Raw genomic sequence first — 15,484 nt, 5'->3', positions numbered from 1 at the left:
TAAGAGAATTCACACAACCATGAAAGAACCCATTCTGTGTGCCAGTATGAAATATGCTCTGTGTTTTCATAACATGCACAAAGACAGGTGCTTCCAAACAGGGAGATCCACCATGGCTTGCTTTTTCCCATTATCATTTTGTACTCAACACTATCTTCTGGGTGGTAGAGCAGCTACTATGCAAAATAGGTAAATCTGCAAAAGCCAGTCTTTTTCAGAGATATTTCTTTATGGTCCCACTCCTGTGAAGTTAGTGACAAAACTCCCTGAAATCCTAATGGACCTAAGATCTTACCATTATGTATTTATCTTGAAGAGGTTTTAATTTAAAGCTGTATCAGAAGATGAAGGTTGGGAGTGTGTTACAAAATGATTTCTACAGTATTTTAGAGAAGCAAGCTGTATAGTAACCAGCAAATAACCTAATATACACTAAGTTGCAGTGTATTTTCCTTACTAAAAAGAACGTTCTTTTCTGTAGGATGTTCTTCTGATTTTAACCTTCTTCTAGTAGAAAGTTAATAGGCAATGTAAATTTGTAAGGTCTATGGTTCTATATAGAGAAATGTGTATATGAAATCCTGATTTGTCTACACTGCAGCTAAACATAGAAATTATTGCTATGTTGTATAGTAAACGGGGAGAAATCCAATTAGTGTTTGCCATTCTCATTTCTTACTCATATAGAACAGCAGGGTTACAGAGCAATGTTTCAATATCGCAATATTTCCTGGTTATTTCTGGGCTGTCTGCATTGCATTCTCCTAGTGCATTCATGTCTTACATGAAATGTATGCATGATGACAAGGTCTGCATGTGCAAAAACATGTAACTGAGAATGATCCATTATGTCACATCATCCACTAGCTTCTATTAAGCATAAGCATTACTAGGATGCTCAAAAAACATTAGCGTAATGCAGAACTGTTCGAGCAGTTTGGACTACAAACACATGTTGAAAAGGATAAAAGTTTTTCGTAATGTTTATTTAATGATTTACTAAGATCTATAAGTGGGAAAATACTTGTAGTGAAAAATGAAGTATAAGATGTAATATTTTTATGGATGCAAGCTTTACAGTTTGTTACATGGGGTTTTTTTTGCTAGAGTATAATTAACAATCTAGGATTTTTCTAATTGATTTATAAATCCATTGTCTTAAGATTTAATTTTTCAATAAAAGTTTTGATCCAATTATATTATAAAAGCTCATATTACTGTTCCAGGAGTTATTTAGTTTGCAAGATTTCATAAAGATTATAAATTAAACTTTTTAAAATAAGGGTATCCTTTTAGGATATTTTTCGGTGCCTGAAGAATAAAATAAATAATTCTGTACCTCTGAAAGCAGAGCAGAGAGTTAACAATTCAGTTCATCCACTTTATTTCAACTAGGAATACAGTAGAGATCACATTATCTTATCCCACAGTAATAAATTTTGTCCCTGTGAAAAGGCAAAGAAGAAATGTCCTAGTGATCCTAAGCGTTCGCCACCACGCAGTCAGGCTTCCTGGTGCCTACTTCTGGCTCTGCTGCTAACTTTCTCCGTTATCTTTGACAAGTTACCTAAACTCTCTATTCCTCTGCTTATTCCTTTATTTCAAAAGCATTGGCATGGAACTTCTTAATATTTTTAAAATGCTTTCAGATAATCAGAAAAAGTCAGAGTAAGATACTGAAATGTTTTCACAGGAATGAATTCTTCCTGCAAATGAACAACAGAGTGTATATCAGTGTTCTCCCTACATAGCCAAATCACTCGCTTTTTTTCTTCCAGGCAACAGTTGCTGCTTTTGCTGCAAGCGAAGGCCATTCACACCCGCGAGTGGTGGAGCTGCCAAAGACTGATGAAGGCCTGGGCTTTAATGTCATGGGAGGAAAGGAACAAAATTCACCTATTTATATTTCTCGCATCATTCCTGGAGGAGTGGCAGAAAGGCATGGAGGGCTCAAACGGGGGGACCAGCTGCTTTCGGTTAATGGAGTGGTATGTGGAAATTTGATAGAGCTTTCATTTTCATCTGGATTTTCATTTTTCACAGCTGTTCTAATACCATGATTTAAAATGCAGCCGTATGAAACAAAAAGAATTAGCTCTGTGAGGGACCTTCAGTGTGCATTTGTGGTGCAGTGAGGCAAAGCTGCGCCGACAACTTTGTGCCACTACAATTTCTGTTGTAATGCAGGGTGCTTGAAGAGCTTCATTTTAAATCCACACCACATGCTCAGTTTACAAGGAAGCTATGTCTTTCTTAATTGATAATTCTGCAAATTCCTTTTGTAGTAAAAGCGTAATAACAGGCTTTGTCGTTCTTGCACTTCGTAGCCTCTGAGGCACACAGCCCTTTTCAAGCACAGTGATGCCTCAGTGGCATTTGTGCAGCCTTGTGACCTTCAGAGCATTTGAACACATAAAATGAAAAGAAATTTGGTAAGCACATTTGGTGCTGATTTGCAATGGAAGGTACATTCCAGATTTCTTTCAGTGGCATTCATCCAGCTGTGATATCTTTGTCAGAGAAATCAGCTGTACAAACAAACACGTACAGGGAGCATGTATTTTCAGTAAAAAGGTGCATTGTTTACATAGTCATTTTCCATGCAAGTCAATACTTCAGGGTGGAGTGTTTTGCAGTAGTTTCACTGTGAGTGTCAGTATGGAGGTAAAAATAAAAGGGCTCTTGGAATAGAGAGGAAAATAAGGCTCTGCCTACATGATATGGGTCAAATTCTGCCTTGCATTTTGCTTTTTGTTCCCTTTTACAAGGGAATGTAAACTACTGAAAGGGTAGAGAAGGTCTGGAAGCTCACTTGCTCCTGTACACAATGAGAAAGAAAAGATACAAAACAGAAAAAGAAAAGCCACTGAAAAGATTATTTAGTCTCGGGGAAAAAGAAATCAAGTGAACATTTAATAAGTAGATTGCCTGAACTTCACTCATTGGAAGTAGATCAAATAATTTTGTTGTTGTTCAGAACTTCTTTCAACAGGTGAATAAAAAGACAGATAAAAAGAGTTCATATTCACTAATTGATGGATGGTTCTTGAAAAATCCTTTTACTGTCAACAGTGTCTAGGCAAATACTGGGGAGGAAAGTGATGAACCTTCAGATGTCAAGATATATTGAATTTGACTGTCGGCACCTCTATTTCATGATACTCTGTTCAGAAAATTTCATGAATGTGCTCTAGAATATATATTAAGCTAACATAGCAAAAAAACACAATATAAAATTCCCAATTGCATGTAGGCACATGAGAAAGTTGATTCTGAGATGCAACAGAAATATTTTTGCATTCAGAGTCTAAACAACAGACTTTGAAGTTTGAATTGCAGTTGCATACTTGAAATAATGCCTATGAGCAACTGTTCATACACCAATCTTGGGCTGAACTAAGCCCATACAGTATAATTCGTAAAAAGGCAAAAATTATAGAAGTGGTAATTTGTTTGCAGACAGCTTGAGACAAGAGGAAAAACGTCCAAATTTAACATTGTTCACTGGGACTAGTTCACTCTGTGCTTCTCTCAATTTAGCTGGAGAAAAGCAAATAATATACAGTATGTACAATTCAACAGACGGCTCAGCAGTGGAACATGAAATGAAAATAAAATATCTGTAACTTGTTTGTGCTCAGAAGTTGGTGGTTATCCAACTTTATAATTATCAACATAAAATTAGAGCTGTGTGTTCAGAATCCAGATTTGTTATCCCAGCATGACTGGGATGACTGTTCCTTGAGCTGTTTCACCGGATGTTAAAAAAAGTGTTTTCTCATTATGCTGGGGATTTTGTTACATACTTTTGTCCCACACCCCCTAAAAGTAAAGGAAATTGAAAGCAATAAGCCCTGCAGATGGTTCAGCAAAGGCACTTGCTGGTGGCTGTTCATATCTGGCAAAGATTCTGCATTTGTCAGATACCTGGTGTGAGTCAGATACAGAAAGGGATACAAAATAGATTTATAATGGCTAATTTCTCACCCAAGCATTTTCTCACAGATGTCTAATAGAAATATTCTTCTCAGTTTCTCAGCTTCTGGGGTAACAATCAGATTCTCTTTTTTGTCTGCAAGAGAGTGGGATTTTTTTCTTTTACATTTATGACAAGTCTGTGAGGCTGGATACAGTAATGGTTGGTGTTTCCCCACACCATATCTGCAGTCCTTTGATCTGTTCTTGTTTCTACATTATTTTGCGTCCCTTTTTTTGATGCAATCTGTCAATGCAATAAGGGAAATATATATATATTTATAGATAGTAAATACATAAATATATATTATTAAGTATATATAAATAATTATTAATATATTATTAAGTATATATAAATATATGTAATCTAAAATTATATATTAAATAAAGATATACATTCCAAAACAAATCTATTAAATCCCATGTTTGGTAGGCAGTTCAACAGTAACATGAGTGTCAGATCCTCGCAATGTCCCCAGCTGGTGTAATCCAGTCAGCAAAATTCCTTGTACAGGCATGACCGATACCAGCAGGAGTCCTTCGCCAGCCCAGCCTCCAAGGTTTGCAGAGGCGGAAGAATTCAAACAGCAAAACAACGTTCTTTGGTGGTATAAGCTCTTTTCCCTACTCCAAGGGGCTCTGCTATTTAAGTTGTGCAGCTACTGCTATGCAGGTGAAGCACTTGTAATGCCTTGGAAATATGAGTGCAAGCAGGAATGAAGACGTTAAGAGCAAGTATAGCAATCATATTAACAGCAGCTGAAAACTGTAGTTGTTAAGACCTGAGTTAGGTACGTTTGGAGACTAAGATTCGTATTAAGCAGCACTATCTTTTACTTTGCCTTTGTTATTTTCCCGTCTTTGGTTATGGTTCAGAGCTTTAGACTTAATTCTGTATCATTAGTATTCAAGTCAATGGGAGTTTTCCATTGACCTGGATAGCAACAGAGTCAAACCCTTCATTTCTAATTAGAAAATACTGGCTGTAAACTGGAAGAACAAGGCTGGAGGCAAATGGGAAAGAAAACAGGCAATCATGAATTAAATACAGTCTACTAAGTTGTATGAAGTATTAAAGTACACCATCTTGTTATTCCCCTATAGAACAGATACAAATGCTTATTGATGTCAGTTAGAACCATCCAACTCTTTGAAAGCAAATGAATATTTTAGCTTCTTCGTGTAGCTTGGGAGCTTACAATTTTTGTTCATAGCCTGTTCTAAGCTCATACTGTTCCACAGCAAAACTGATCGCAACAACACTTCATACGCTGTTGTTTCCTCTGAATGTCCATGCCATGTCATACTGACCACGATTCACACGCAAAAAATGAAATATAAAACAATGCCAAATTTTTTACAGTTCCTCTTAAGGTGAGAACTGTGTTTCCAAAAGCCAGTATCAAAGCCAGTCACAAAGCAATGAGTTATAAAAGATAGCTAGTTATAGTATGTGTTAGTTATGGTCACCTCTTCTAACATTGAGCAGTTATGGGGTAGGGGACACGGGGAAGAGGTTTTAATTTGTATCTGTAACTTGTTTATTAAAGCAATTTCACAAAGCACCCTGTGCATCTATAGCTTTTTATTTTAGCTCTCTTTGGAGCATTCGATACATTCCCTGTTTCTTATGCAACAACAATTTCCTCTTTTTCAAATATTTGTAAGGAAACTCATTTTTCTCCATATTAGTTTTGGGTAGCGGTGCTTGCTCAGCAAATTTATCCCAATCACAATTTCTAACAAATCTGGTCATCACAGACCATGAATTTTCTTGAAGACCTTTGAATAGGAGACCTACGGGAGGAATTTAATGAACATACAGTTCAAAAACATGAAGTCATTTATTTCAATGGTCAAATGTCTATTTACTTCAAGGTTTTCTCTGTTTCTGGTAATCACTTCAGCACCTGAAATGACATTCATTATTTCTCTAAGTTGCATTAATATTTTTGAAGCATCTTAACATTTCTGTAGAAACTCTTGAGTCCAGTCAGTTGACCCAGACATGAAATATTTATTTGTATTAATATGTTGAAGGATATTTAACAGGAGAAGACAGACAAATAGCAAGGCAATAAGCTTGAATTGTATTGTTTATATTACTTATGTAGAAGTGTATTGTGTCTGCTTTTTGAAACTTTTAAACCGTTATTTCTAGCTCATAGTGTGCCACAGCAGAAGTAATTCTTATTCACTGTTGTTGCACAATGCTACTTAGTCAAATAGGAGAGATGAAAATAGAAAGAATTTTCTTCTGACAGTTGCTATAACGATGCTAAGTTATTCTTTTAGCATGAATTGAACTTCAAATATTTTGAATGCTGCTGCTTCTCTTTGGAAGCCTATGGGTATAGTTTCATTTTAAATAGCATGGTATACATAAGTGTTTTAAGACACAGCATGTAGTAAAACTTTGATTTCTTTTATGTGGGAAGAAAATTACTTATTTTTTAAGTGGTCTAAAATCCATGTGAAGATCTCAGTTGTGCGGTCTTCTTTTTTCTGTGCAGACATACTTTTGTTTGTTGGAATACATCCTACAACACACATGGGCAATCATACACCATTAGAAAACTTCTCCCTTTCTCTTAAGGTGTGGAACAATCCACATGCCTGAAAAGCACTCTGGTCAGTCCACTTAATGGTAGAAATTAAATACTCTTTTCACAGCCGAGTCACCTCCCCCTTTTGGAAATTTACTGTTTTAAACAATGCTAGCATAGAAATCAGAGCTTGAGCCCCTTTGGGACTACTTTTGATTTCACAGCAGATATCATCTTACTGTAAACCATTTTCCAGACAGAAAGGGAAAATACTTCAGCAAGAATTTGCAATGTTTCAGTTGTTAGTGTTTGATTGCTTACAACTAACCAGATAAAGACTAGTTTATTTCCAATAGAGAACCTATATCGCATCAATGTTAAACGTGTGAGCAATGCCATTAACTAAGACGCAGCTTGTCCCCGGGAGCAGCAGGCATGCTCCTTCGCCTGCAGCTCAGCGACTGCTTAATCACCACATGTTGTTCCCTGTGGGATCCAAACAGGGCCAGAGTATAAGAAGGGAATTGTGATTTCAAACTTGCAATTTCTTCATTTCTTACTGACATTTAAATATTTATTTTTGTACCTTGCAAACAGACTGTTTGGGTTTTTACTGCAGGGTTTGGGGTTTTTTAACATTTTTGTTTGCATAAAGCTTGTTGAGTATTTCCCCTCCTTTTCACACGGATCAGAAATTAGGTTTGTAATGCCACCTAAAACAGATTTGGGTTATTTAAAATATGAAAATTAATACATTCCCAGCAGTGCATAAATCTCACTTAACTCAACACTTTCCCTTAATGGTCCCTTGAAAAATGTAAGGTGTGGAAACTTCCTAAAACCCCAACAACCTTTCCGTATCAAAAAAGAGGACAGAGCACTAGATCAAAGCAGTATTTTTGTTATTAAATCCGTTTTCCCTGCTCCCAGAGTGTGGAAGGAGAACACCACGAGAAGGCGGTGGAGCTGCTGAAGGCGGCTAAGGACAGCGTCAAGCTGGTGGTACGCTACACTCCCAAGGTGCTGGAGGAGATGGAGGCTCGCTTCGAAAAACTGAGAACAGCCCGGCGCCGGCAACAGCAGCAATTGCTCATCCAGCAGCAGCAACAGCAGCAAAATACACAGCAAAACCATATGTCGTAGGTGAGAGGATTCATTGGTCTTCCCTAAAGCCCACTGACGGCACCCCGCCTGGGCCAGCAGCTCACGGAGTCCAGGCGTCCGTCAGGGCAGGACCTGACGCCGGGGCCCATCCCAGCCCCAGCCAGGAGCAGGGCAGCCGGGGGCACCGGCACAGTCCCAGCCCCAGGTGTCGGGCACCTCCCTGGGGATGGCGACTGTCTAAGGCCAGGCTGGGCCTGCGGGTGGGCCCAGCTCAGTGGGGCCCATGGCTGGGCAGGGCAGGGGAGCTGGAGACCAGCCCTGCTGGAGCATCACTGGGGCAGGGGCTGATGGCCCAGGGGACTGACATGGGGTCCTGGGCCAGGGACAGGGTGGAGGGAGGGTCAGGGCTGGCAGTGCCCCTGGGGCCCGGGCAAGCACATACTGCAGGGAGGGTGATCAGAGCTCATTCTTTGGTACATTTCCATGTGGTCTGTCCCAGTATTTTGAAAACAGGTGAAAGGCCCTAATAAATTGTGGAGCCAATTTCCAACTAATAACCCCAAGATCAACAGCCACTATGCAGCTCTGGCTTACCTGCAAGCAAGACTGCACAAGAAGTCTGTAGTTCCTGGGAACACTTTTTAATTAAAAGCCAGAGCATTTGTGACAAGTAAGAATATGCTACCACATTTAGACACAGTTTAATGTATTTTCAAATAGTTACCACTCTGCAACAGAAGATCGAAATTTGCTGCTGGTACGTGAAGAAAAGCCTTCCTAGTCCCTTCCCTGCTACAGGGAACCCAAACTTCACTCTCTGGTTCCTCTGCAGGGAACCCACAAGTGCTTACTTACCATCTCCAGTTTGATAGGCAGTATTTCATTCACTCTTGACTGACATTCAATATTACAATAGCTTCCGAGAGGCTTGCATGTTTCCCAGTGTAGTCAAAACACATGGCATGTGAGGTACAGAGATTCTCCATATATGCAGTTTTTCTGAAATCAGTGAGTTTGTGACATGAATACATTTATAGATATGCTCCATTTGCCCAAATGAAATCAAGTAGGAAGAATGTCCCAATGACTTCCATCCCAATCCTCCACATCTCATACCAGGTGTTCCCGGAACAGGATGTTTGTACCAGTAAGAGTCTACAAGTGACTCAGAAAGCCCCCAAATGGTCAGAAACTGAAGCTCCCACTGATGGTTTCATTGTTATTGATGTTGACACTGGCCTCTGTAGATATTTAGGGGAAAAAAGCCCACCTTGTAGACCCCCTGTCTTGTGACCACCAGAATTCCAGCTTTGTTCATGCAAACAAAGGCTCCAAGTGGGATCTGAATCCCACCTCAGGGCCTCAGCTCAGGCAGGAGGTATAAACAGTAGTATTTTCTGAAGTAAGTTTTATGTTTCTGCATAAAATAGGGCCATTACAGGAGACTAACATACCAATGGCACAGCCTCACATGAAGTTTTTCATTTTTTCAGTTACTTAAATCTTTTGATTAGCAAGTAAGGTATTTTTACTGATTTTAATTTTTTCTTTAAACTGAAAGGGAAGAAAGGCAGACAGAGACAGCCATCAACTTAATTCCTCTATTCCTTGTGCTTGCTCTGAGAAATGTGTTTCTTTAATTCTAGGTTATTCTCAAGAAAAAAAAAGCCTCGATCAAGAGTTCAGTAATCAAGCAACCAGAGCTGTACTTCAGTATTCCAGCAAAAGGAAACAACTACAGGAACACAAAACAGAATTCATCTGGAGAACGTGCAGTATAAGAATTATGTAGTTAAGACAGTCATAGGGAAGGTACCTTCATGATAAGGCTTTTCAGCACACCGCAGTCACAGATACATAGTACTTCTGTGACTCTATTCCTAATGAGAACAGCATGATAGGTAAACCCTATGAAACAGAGAAGTCCAGGGCTTCCAAATAATTCTGTTTGATCTAATCTTGCACTCCTTAGTCTGACAAATTGGTCTGTTGGCTTTCTCTAGTCACTGAAAGTTTTGTTTTAAGGAGATCAAGATTGGCTGCTTTTGGGGACAGAATCTTTCTTTACAGTTGTCTCCAGAAATGAACAACTACATCAGTTCAAAATTTTGCCACAGACATCAAACTCATACATCACGCTTCATAGCCACTTTGTACTATATATTGTAGAGCTGTTTTAACCTAACTTCCTGTTTATAATTTTCAATTTTCCCTCTGGAAATAGCAATTTACTATATTTATAAAGTATTCCATTTGTAGAAGCAATTGGCTTTTTACTCTTGGTGTTTCCATATATTTTATTATGCATCAACAGAGTGAGAAAGTTTTAGGTCAATTTTAATTTTATTAGTAGTAAAGTTAGGGAATCCTAGAACTGTATTTTTAAACGTAAGTATTGCTTGTATCTATTATAGTTACTATTCAGAAATCTATAACTGGATATATTATATATTTATTCCATAAAATATATATTGTCTGAATGTACCTGTTAGAGAAGTAGGGTCTTTGCTTAGCATGTGTTGCAAATGTAGTAAGCTAATGTTAGCAAAAGACCAAGCTTTGTTTGGCAGATATTACTGTGATAGCATAATCTCAACTTTTCTGTATTCTTTAATTTATTTTCCAGTCTAATGTCAATATATTTTAGAGAGGAGGAAGTGTAAGTTGTTTCTTTTAAGACTCTCACATTATAATTTAAATCAATTTGAAGTTAGAGTTCTGGCTTTTTTTTTTTAATCAAACCAAATTGGAATGTGCAAACAAAATATATAACTAAGTTCTTAAGTTTACATGTCTGCTTTTCCAAAGAAAATAGTCAAAGCTGGAAGGCTATGAATGTCATCTACTTTCAAGAAAATAAGAAAATGGAACCCCCAGATTCTAAAAAATAACCATTTTCAGCATGCCTTCTATGCTTCATGAGAAAAGACTGGGGGAGAAAAGGAGCTCAGGGGAGAACCCTACAGTCCTTGCATGTTGAAAACTCCAGCCGATGTCAGTGAAAGTTTAGTAACGTGAGGAATGTAGAAATGGTCTGAACCAGTGTTCTGGTTGTGAACTTGGAACAAAGTCAGAAATAATTAATGTTTTGAAGGATCTATTCTCAAACAGAGAGAGGCAAAGCAAAACAGGGGAAATTGGCAGTATCATAGCATGTGTTAGAAACCAAATGCAGGCTAGCCAACAGTCTTGACAGTGTTTGATTAGTGTAAGTAGCCATTGAAAGGAAATTACTGTATTTTTAAAACCAAACAGCATGAATTCATCCAGAGAAGCCTCATTTTATACAGAGAAGTAATTCTATCCAGTGGTCGTTGGTGACAATATCAATTAAGACAGTGGAGTTTGAGAACTACCAGAATTAAAGATGAAATATATTGTATTGTGCTCTGCACGGTGTCTTTTTATACTTAATAAAATTGTACGTACCTATTTTAAAACTGTATTCTCAGGCACTGCTATTAATATTGACAGTATATAAATTGTTATTATGACTGCATATAACTGTTGTGTATCTCATCAGTATCATTTGAATTACACTGATATCTGCATTTCCAGAGACCAAGTATTCAGATTTAGTCAGCCCACTGTACTGCATTTTTCCAAACGGCCTCTCCACCTCCTCCCCTCCTCTTCCTCAAAAAATTTAGGTTTGATGGAGTGGAATGTGCTGATTAATAAATTTCAATAACAGAATGTCATTCATATAGAGAAACATATCAAATTCATTTTCATATATTATTATTCAATAAATTATTTATACACACTAAAATTAACATTCTAGTCTTTGGCAACATTTAACAATAAGATGAAAGAAAAACAAGTAAAATACAACTGTCAATGAATTTGAAGTGGAAGCAGGAAGAAATAACTTTTTAAGGGTCACTTTTCATGCCCCTTACTGATGAATAAAACATATAGCCACTTAATCACAGAATAATCTGTGTCCCTAAACCTATCGATCGTCTGCATTTAAGTTCTAGACAGTCTTTTCATTTGTGATGTAAACGTCTTTGGTCCTGACACAGTAAGGCACTTCCACACATACATTGCTGAATTAGGACCTAAAAGAAGTGCAGCGAGAAGAACACTTTCCACACGCAGGTCTGCAGGTACTTGTGCATCGTATTTTAACTGATTGGTCTCCTGGCATTTGCTGTTTCACTACACTGAATTGATATTCCTTCAGTCAACTTGGTGAGTTTTATTGCTCACATTTACCGTTGAGGCTCCCTCATGTTTCGCTGCACTGGCAGCAAACTGAGGTAGGAGATCTAACAAGTCTTTTCCGTCTCTTTATTACAATAACCAAAGGGGTGTCACGTGATCTTTACAAGCTCTTGCATCATGTTCACTTATGCCAAAGATCCAGATGTAAGATCCAATAATAATAGAGATTTGGGGTTGGTGGCGTTTACTTACTAAAGTTGATGGATCTGCTGTGCTAGCCGTAGTTTTTCTGATTGTCACATCTGATCCGACTGGCACTTTATAAGGGATTGAAGGATTTCATAGGCCTTGATAAAGCAAAAAGCTCACCAGGTTGCATTTTCCTCTTTTCCTTCTACAGTGACAAATCATAGATGAAAGGTCAATGAATGCCCATGAGTGGAAGAAATTACATAAAAATCTACCTGCAGTTCCCTGGTGAATAATACTGCAGACCTCTTCGTCCTATACATCGTACCTTTTCTATGTATTTATCACAGCCAAGCTTCCAGTCTGACTTAGGAACCTTTGGGGACTCTTGCAGAAGGCACAAAATTATATGCCACGTTTGCAGGAGAAGAAACTGTTTTATTCATCTACTGACTTTAGGGACTTTAGAGTTCTAAATGAAATTAAGATCTCATGAGCAAATCAGGTTCCTAGAATAAAAAAATGCTAAGCAAGAAGAAGGATGGGTTTGCCTGTGTTTGAAATAATACAGGATTTTAAGCATAATTTCAGATTTTAAAATAGTTGTTATGCTCATAGAAGATGTATTTTATTACGGGATGAGAGACTTGTTTCAGAAAGTAGCCATTATTTCTGAATCTTTCTGAAAATGGGATAATGAAAGAAAACCTACCAAACAATCTCCTAATGCAGAACTGTGTCTAGAAGAGCTAAGGGGATCCTTCCATACATAAGCAGAGGATTATCAGCTGGAAGTGGTACTGCCCCTGCATAAGCATTAGTGAGACCATTTCCGTATCCAGCACTCAATAAAACAAGTTTCAAACCCAGAGAGTATTCTGGGACAATTTGCAAGAATGTGCTGCCTGCTGCAATACATGTCTGATGGGAAATACAGCCCATTATGCTTGTCCATGAGAAGGTCAGGACAAATTAGGGATGTGTTCAAACAGTCTTGCAAGCAGACCCAAGCTCACCCTGGTTGTCCATGAAGCGAATGCAGTCATGTGCTCTGAACCAGCAAAAAGATTTAGGTATATGTTTGATGGATTCATTGCCTCTACCTTCAGCTGTCTAAAAGCAAGCTGCAGAGCTTAGGCTGATTGTTTCTATGGTCAACAGAGAGTTAGAGGCATCCCTCGAATGCGATTCATTCCACCCGTCTCTGACATCTATCTTGAAACAGGATAAGGCATCCCATAAAAAGGTTTATAAGCAGAGCCACTGACTGAACAGCCTAAATTACTAGCTTGAAGTAAGTAATGTCTTTTGGGGTTTTTTGCTGCTTCACTCGTACACAGCTTCTTAATAAATAAATAAATAAATATCCAGCCACCAGTGCTTGAATTCCCTAGTCTAAAACCTCTACGCGCATAGCTTAGACGACTAATAGGCCTTAGACGTGATTTGTTTTGTAAGGAGGTTCCTGTTGCACAGATGTCTGTTCTGAAACATTCTAAGAAATTTAAGAGGTGCAGTATCATTAGCAAAATGCTTTGGTTGTGGTATATACAGGACCAGACTACAAGCTTCAGTCTGTGAATGCTAATACTGCCACCTGTAACACTGGGCTAGTGTGTGTGCATTTTACAATACCTGCAGGCAAAAAGGGAATTTGTGATACCAAGAGTTAGAGCAAGACTTCACCAGTTCTGAAATCTAGAAGCCTGCAGGTATCTAGGATTAATGAAAAAGATTACAAAAGCAGAAGATGTCTATAAGGAGCAGCCAAAATCCAAGAGAAAAAAATCCCATAGGGATTTAATCTCTGATCTGCTTTTAATTTACTTTCTTATAGTTAGTTTCAGTCTTATCAACTCAGCTGACCAAAAGAGAAGCATGTAATTCAGCAATTGCACTTACTTTATCAAAACCATAAAGAGCTGATAGGGTAGATGAATACCTCTTCCCTTCCTTCCTCAGACTAAAATCTACGTGCTGACTAGGTCTTTTGTAGCAGTATTTGTCTCCACTGTTTTGTATTGCACCGAACATACAATTTCAATAATTTGTTCCAAAACGTGTTAGATTTGTTTCCTCTGTATACATAGCAAGTTTACAGCTCCGTTGAATGAATGCGTCTAGCTGTCCTTACCTGTATTTTACTATGTTCAGCTGGGCAGTGGATCTGTACAGCTCTCAGTTGAATAAATACGCTAAGGGAGACGCCTAGTGTAAAATGATGTCCACAGCATCTTCAGCTGCTCATTCCAACATCATCGCTGCAGAGCTCTTTTTCTACTAGCATTAAAAAGTAGACACACACAGATGTACGCAACATGCATTCGGCATATTTCCACACCTTTCACGGTGAATGAACAGTTCAAAAAACACATTTAACATGTGCGATAATACCACAGGAGTGAATACTCTGTGTGCTAAGAATGGCAAATAGCAACAGGATAACAGCAATAAAAGCGATATTCTTACCTGGGTAAGAATTCTATGGTTAATGTAAATATTGCTTAACATGATTAGCGGACTGCACACAGTCAGGCTCTGATCATATTACACCTGCTGTTGCTGCTGCTGAAGATTATACACGTGCTGAGGAAAAAATTACACAAAGCACCTTTAGGCAAGTGTATCGCCTGCATTGAAGTAAATGAAACAAGCAGCACATGTCTTTGTGCCTTGCGGAAGGGAGCCACGTGAACCAGGTGCAGTAACAATTTGATGCAAGTCATGAATCTCACACTGCAGCAGCTGCTCTGCTTTCAGGGGGGAACTTGCCAAAGATAGTCATCAAACTGGGTTTCCCTTGCAGCTGTGATTTTCTAGAAGATGCTAACAGCCTGTACCACTGCCTGGCGCTACCTTCCTCAGAGTGGCACCCAAACACAGTCCCAGATCATTAGATCCAGGTGTATCCATGGACTAGCTGTAGAGGTATTTTCTTTCTCCACTTCTAGACACTTTATAATTTTTTCCTCTTTCCCCCTGGACTCTAACAAGGCTTTGATATTTAGTTTAAGTATGCAGGTATTTGAAAATTTTCCTTTTTTTCAGTAGGGAAGACAAACTAGGAGCTACAGTTTGTACACCACAGCTTATCTTCTCAGGCAGCTTCCTCTCTGAAAGACCTGGGAGAAGGCAATGCCCAAGAAGCACCCAAGGAAGCCTCAGAAAACTGGCACCAGTGTTTGAAAGAGAAAAGGACATCGCCAGAGGAAGGCAGCCGAGATGATAAAACAGTCCTACCTTCAGCAAGCTCCAGTGGTAAACTCCAGGCACCAACCACCTTCACGTTTTTTTCCATTAAATGTAAGGTAAAAGACAGCACCTGGGAGGGAGGCAAGGGCCAGATCTCCTGTTCAGTCTTCATGTTCTGAGTATGGGGCTTAACAGCAGCCCAAATTCTCCAGTTCTGTTAGAAAGCCACTTACTCTGATAAGGGTTACACTCCTGGACAAAGAGGGGTAAAATGAGACCTATGTTCATCCTGGAATTGGCCTGTGTGA

At 38.7% G+C, this 15,484-nt stretch overlaps 1 protein-coding gene across 1 annotated transcript in view; it reads left to right on the top strand.

The window, feature by feature from the left end:
* Positions 1-11,007, top strand: part of LIN7A (lin-7 cell polarity scaffold A) — a 47,985-nt gene extending 36,978 nt beyond the window's left edge. Inside the window, exons 4-6 of the mRNA XM_087765367.1 lie at positions 1,779-1,988; positions 7,452-7,664; positions 9,272-11,007. Of these exons, the coding sequence (XP_087621493.1) occupies positions 1,779-1,988; positions 7,452-7,664 (423 nt within the window). The 3' untranslated portion in view covers positions 9,272-11,007. The remainder of the gene's footprint in view (positions 1-1,778; positions 1,989-7,451; positions 7,665-9,271) is intronic.
* The last annotated feature ends 4,477 nt before the right edge of the window (positions 11,008-15,484 follow it).

Source organism: Nipponia nippon, unplaced genomic scaffold (assembly GCF_047370975.1).
Source record: "Nipponia nippon isolate SJK-2023a ecotype South Korea unplaced genomic scaffold, ASM4737097v1 scaffold_3, whole genome shotgun sequence".
NCBI classification, from domain to species: Eukaryota; Metazoa; Chordata; class Aves; order Pelecaniformes; family Threskiornithidae; genus Nipponia; species Nipponia nippon.
This window is presented reverse-complemented; position numbering and strand designations above follow the sequence as displayed.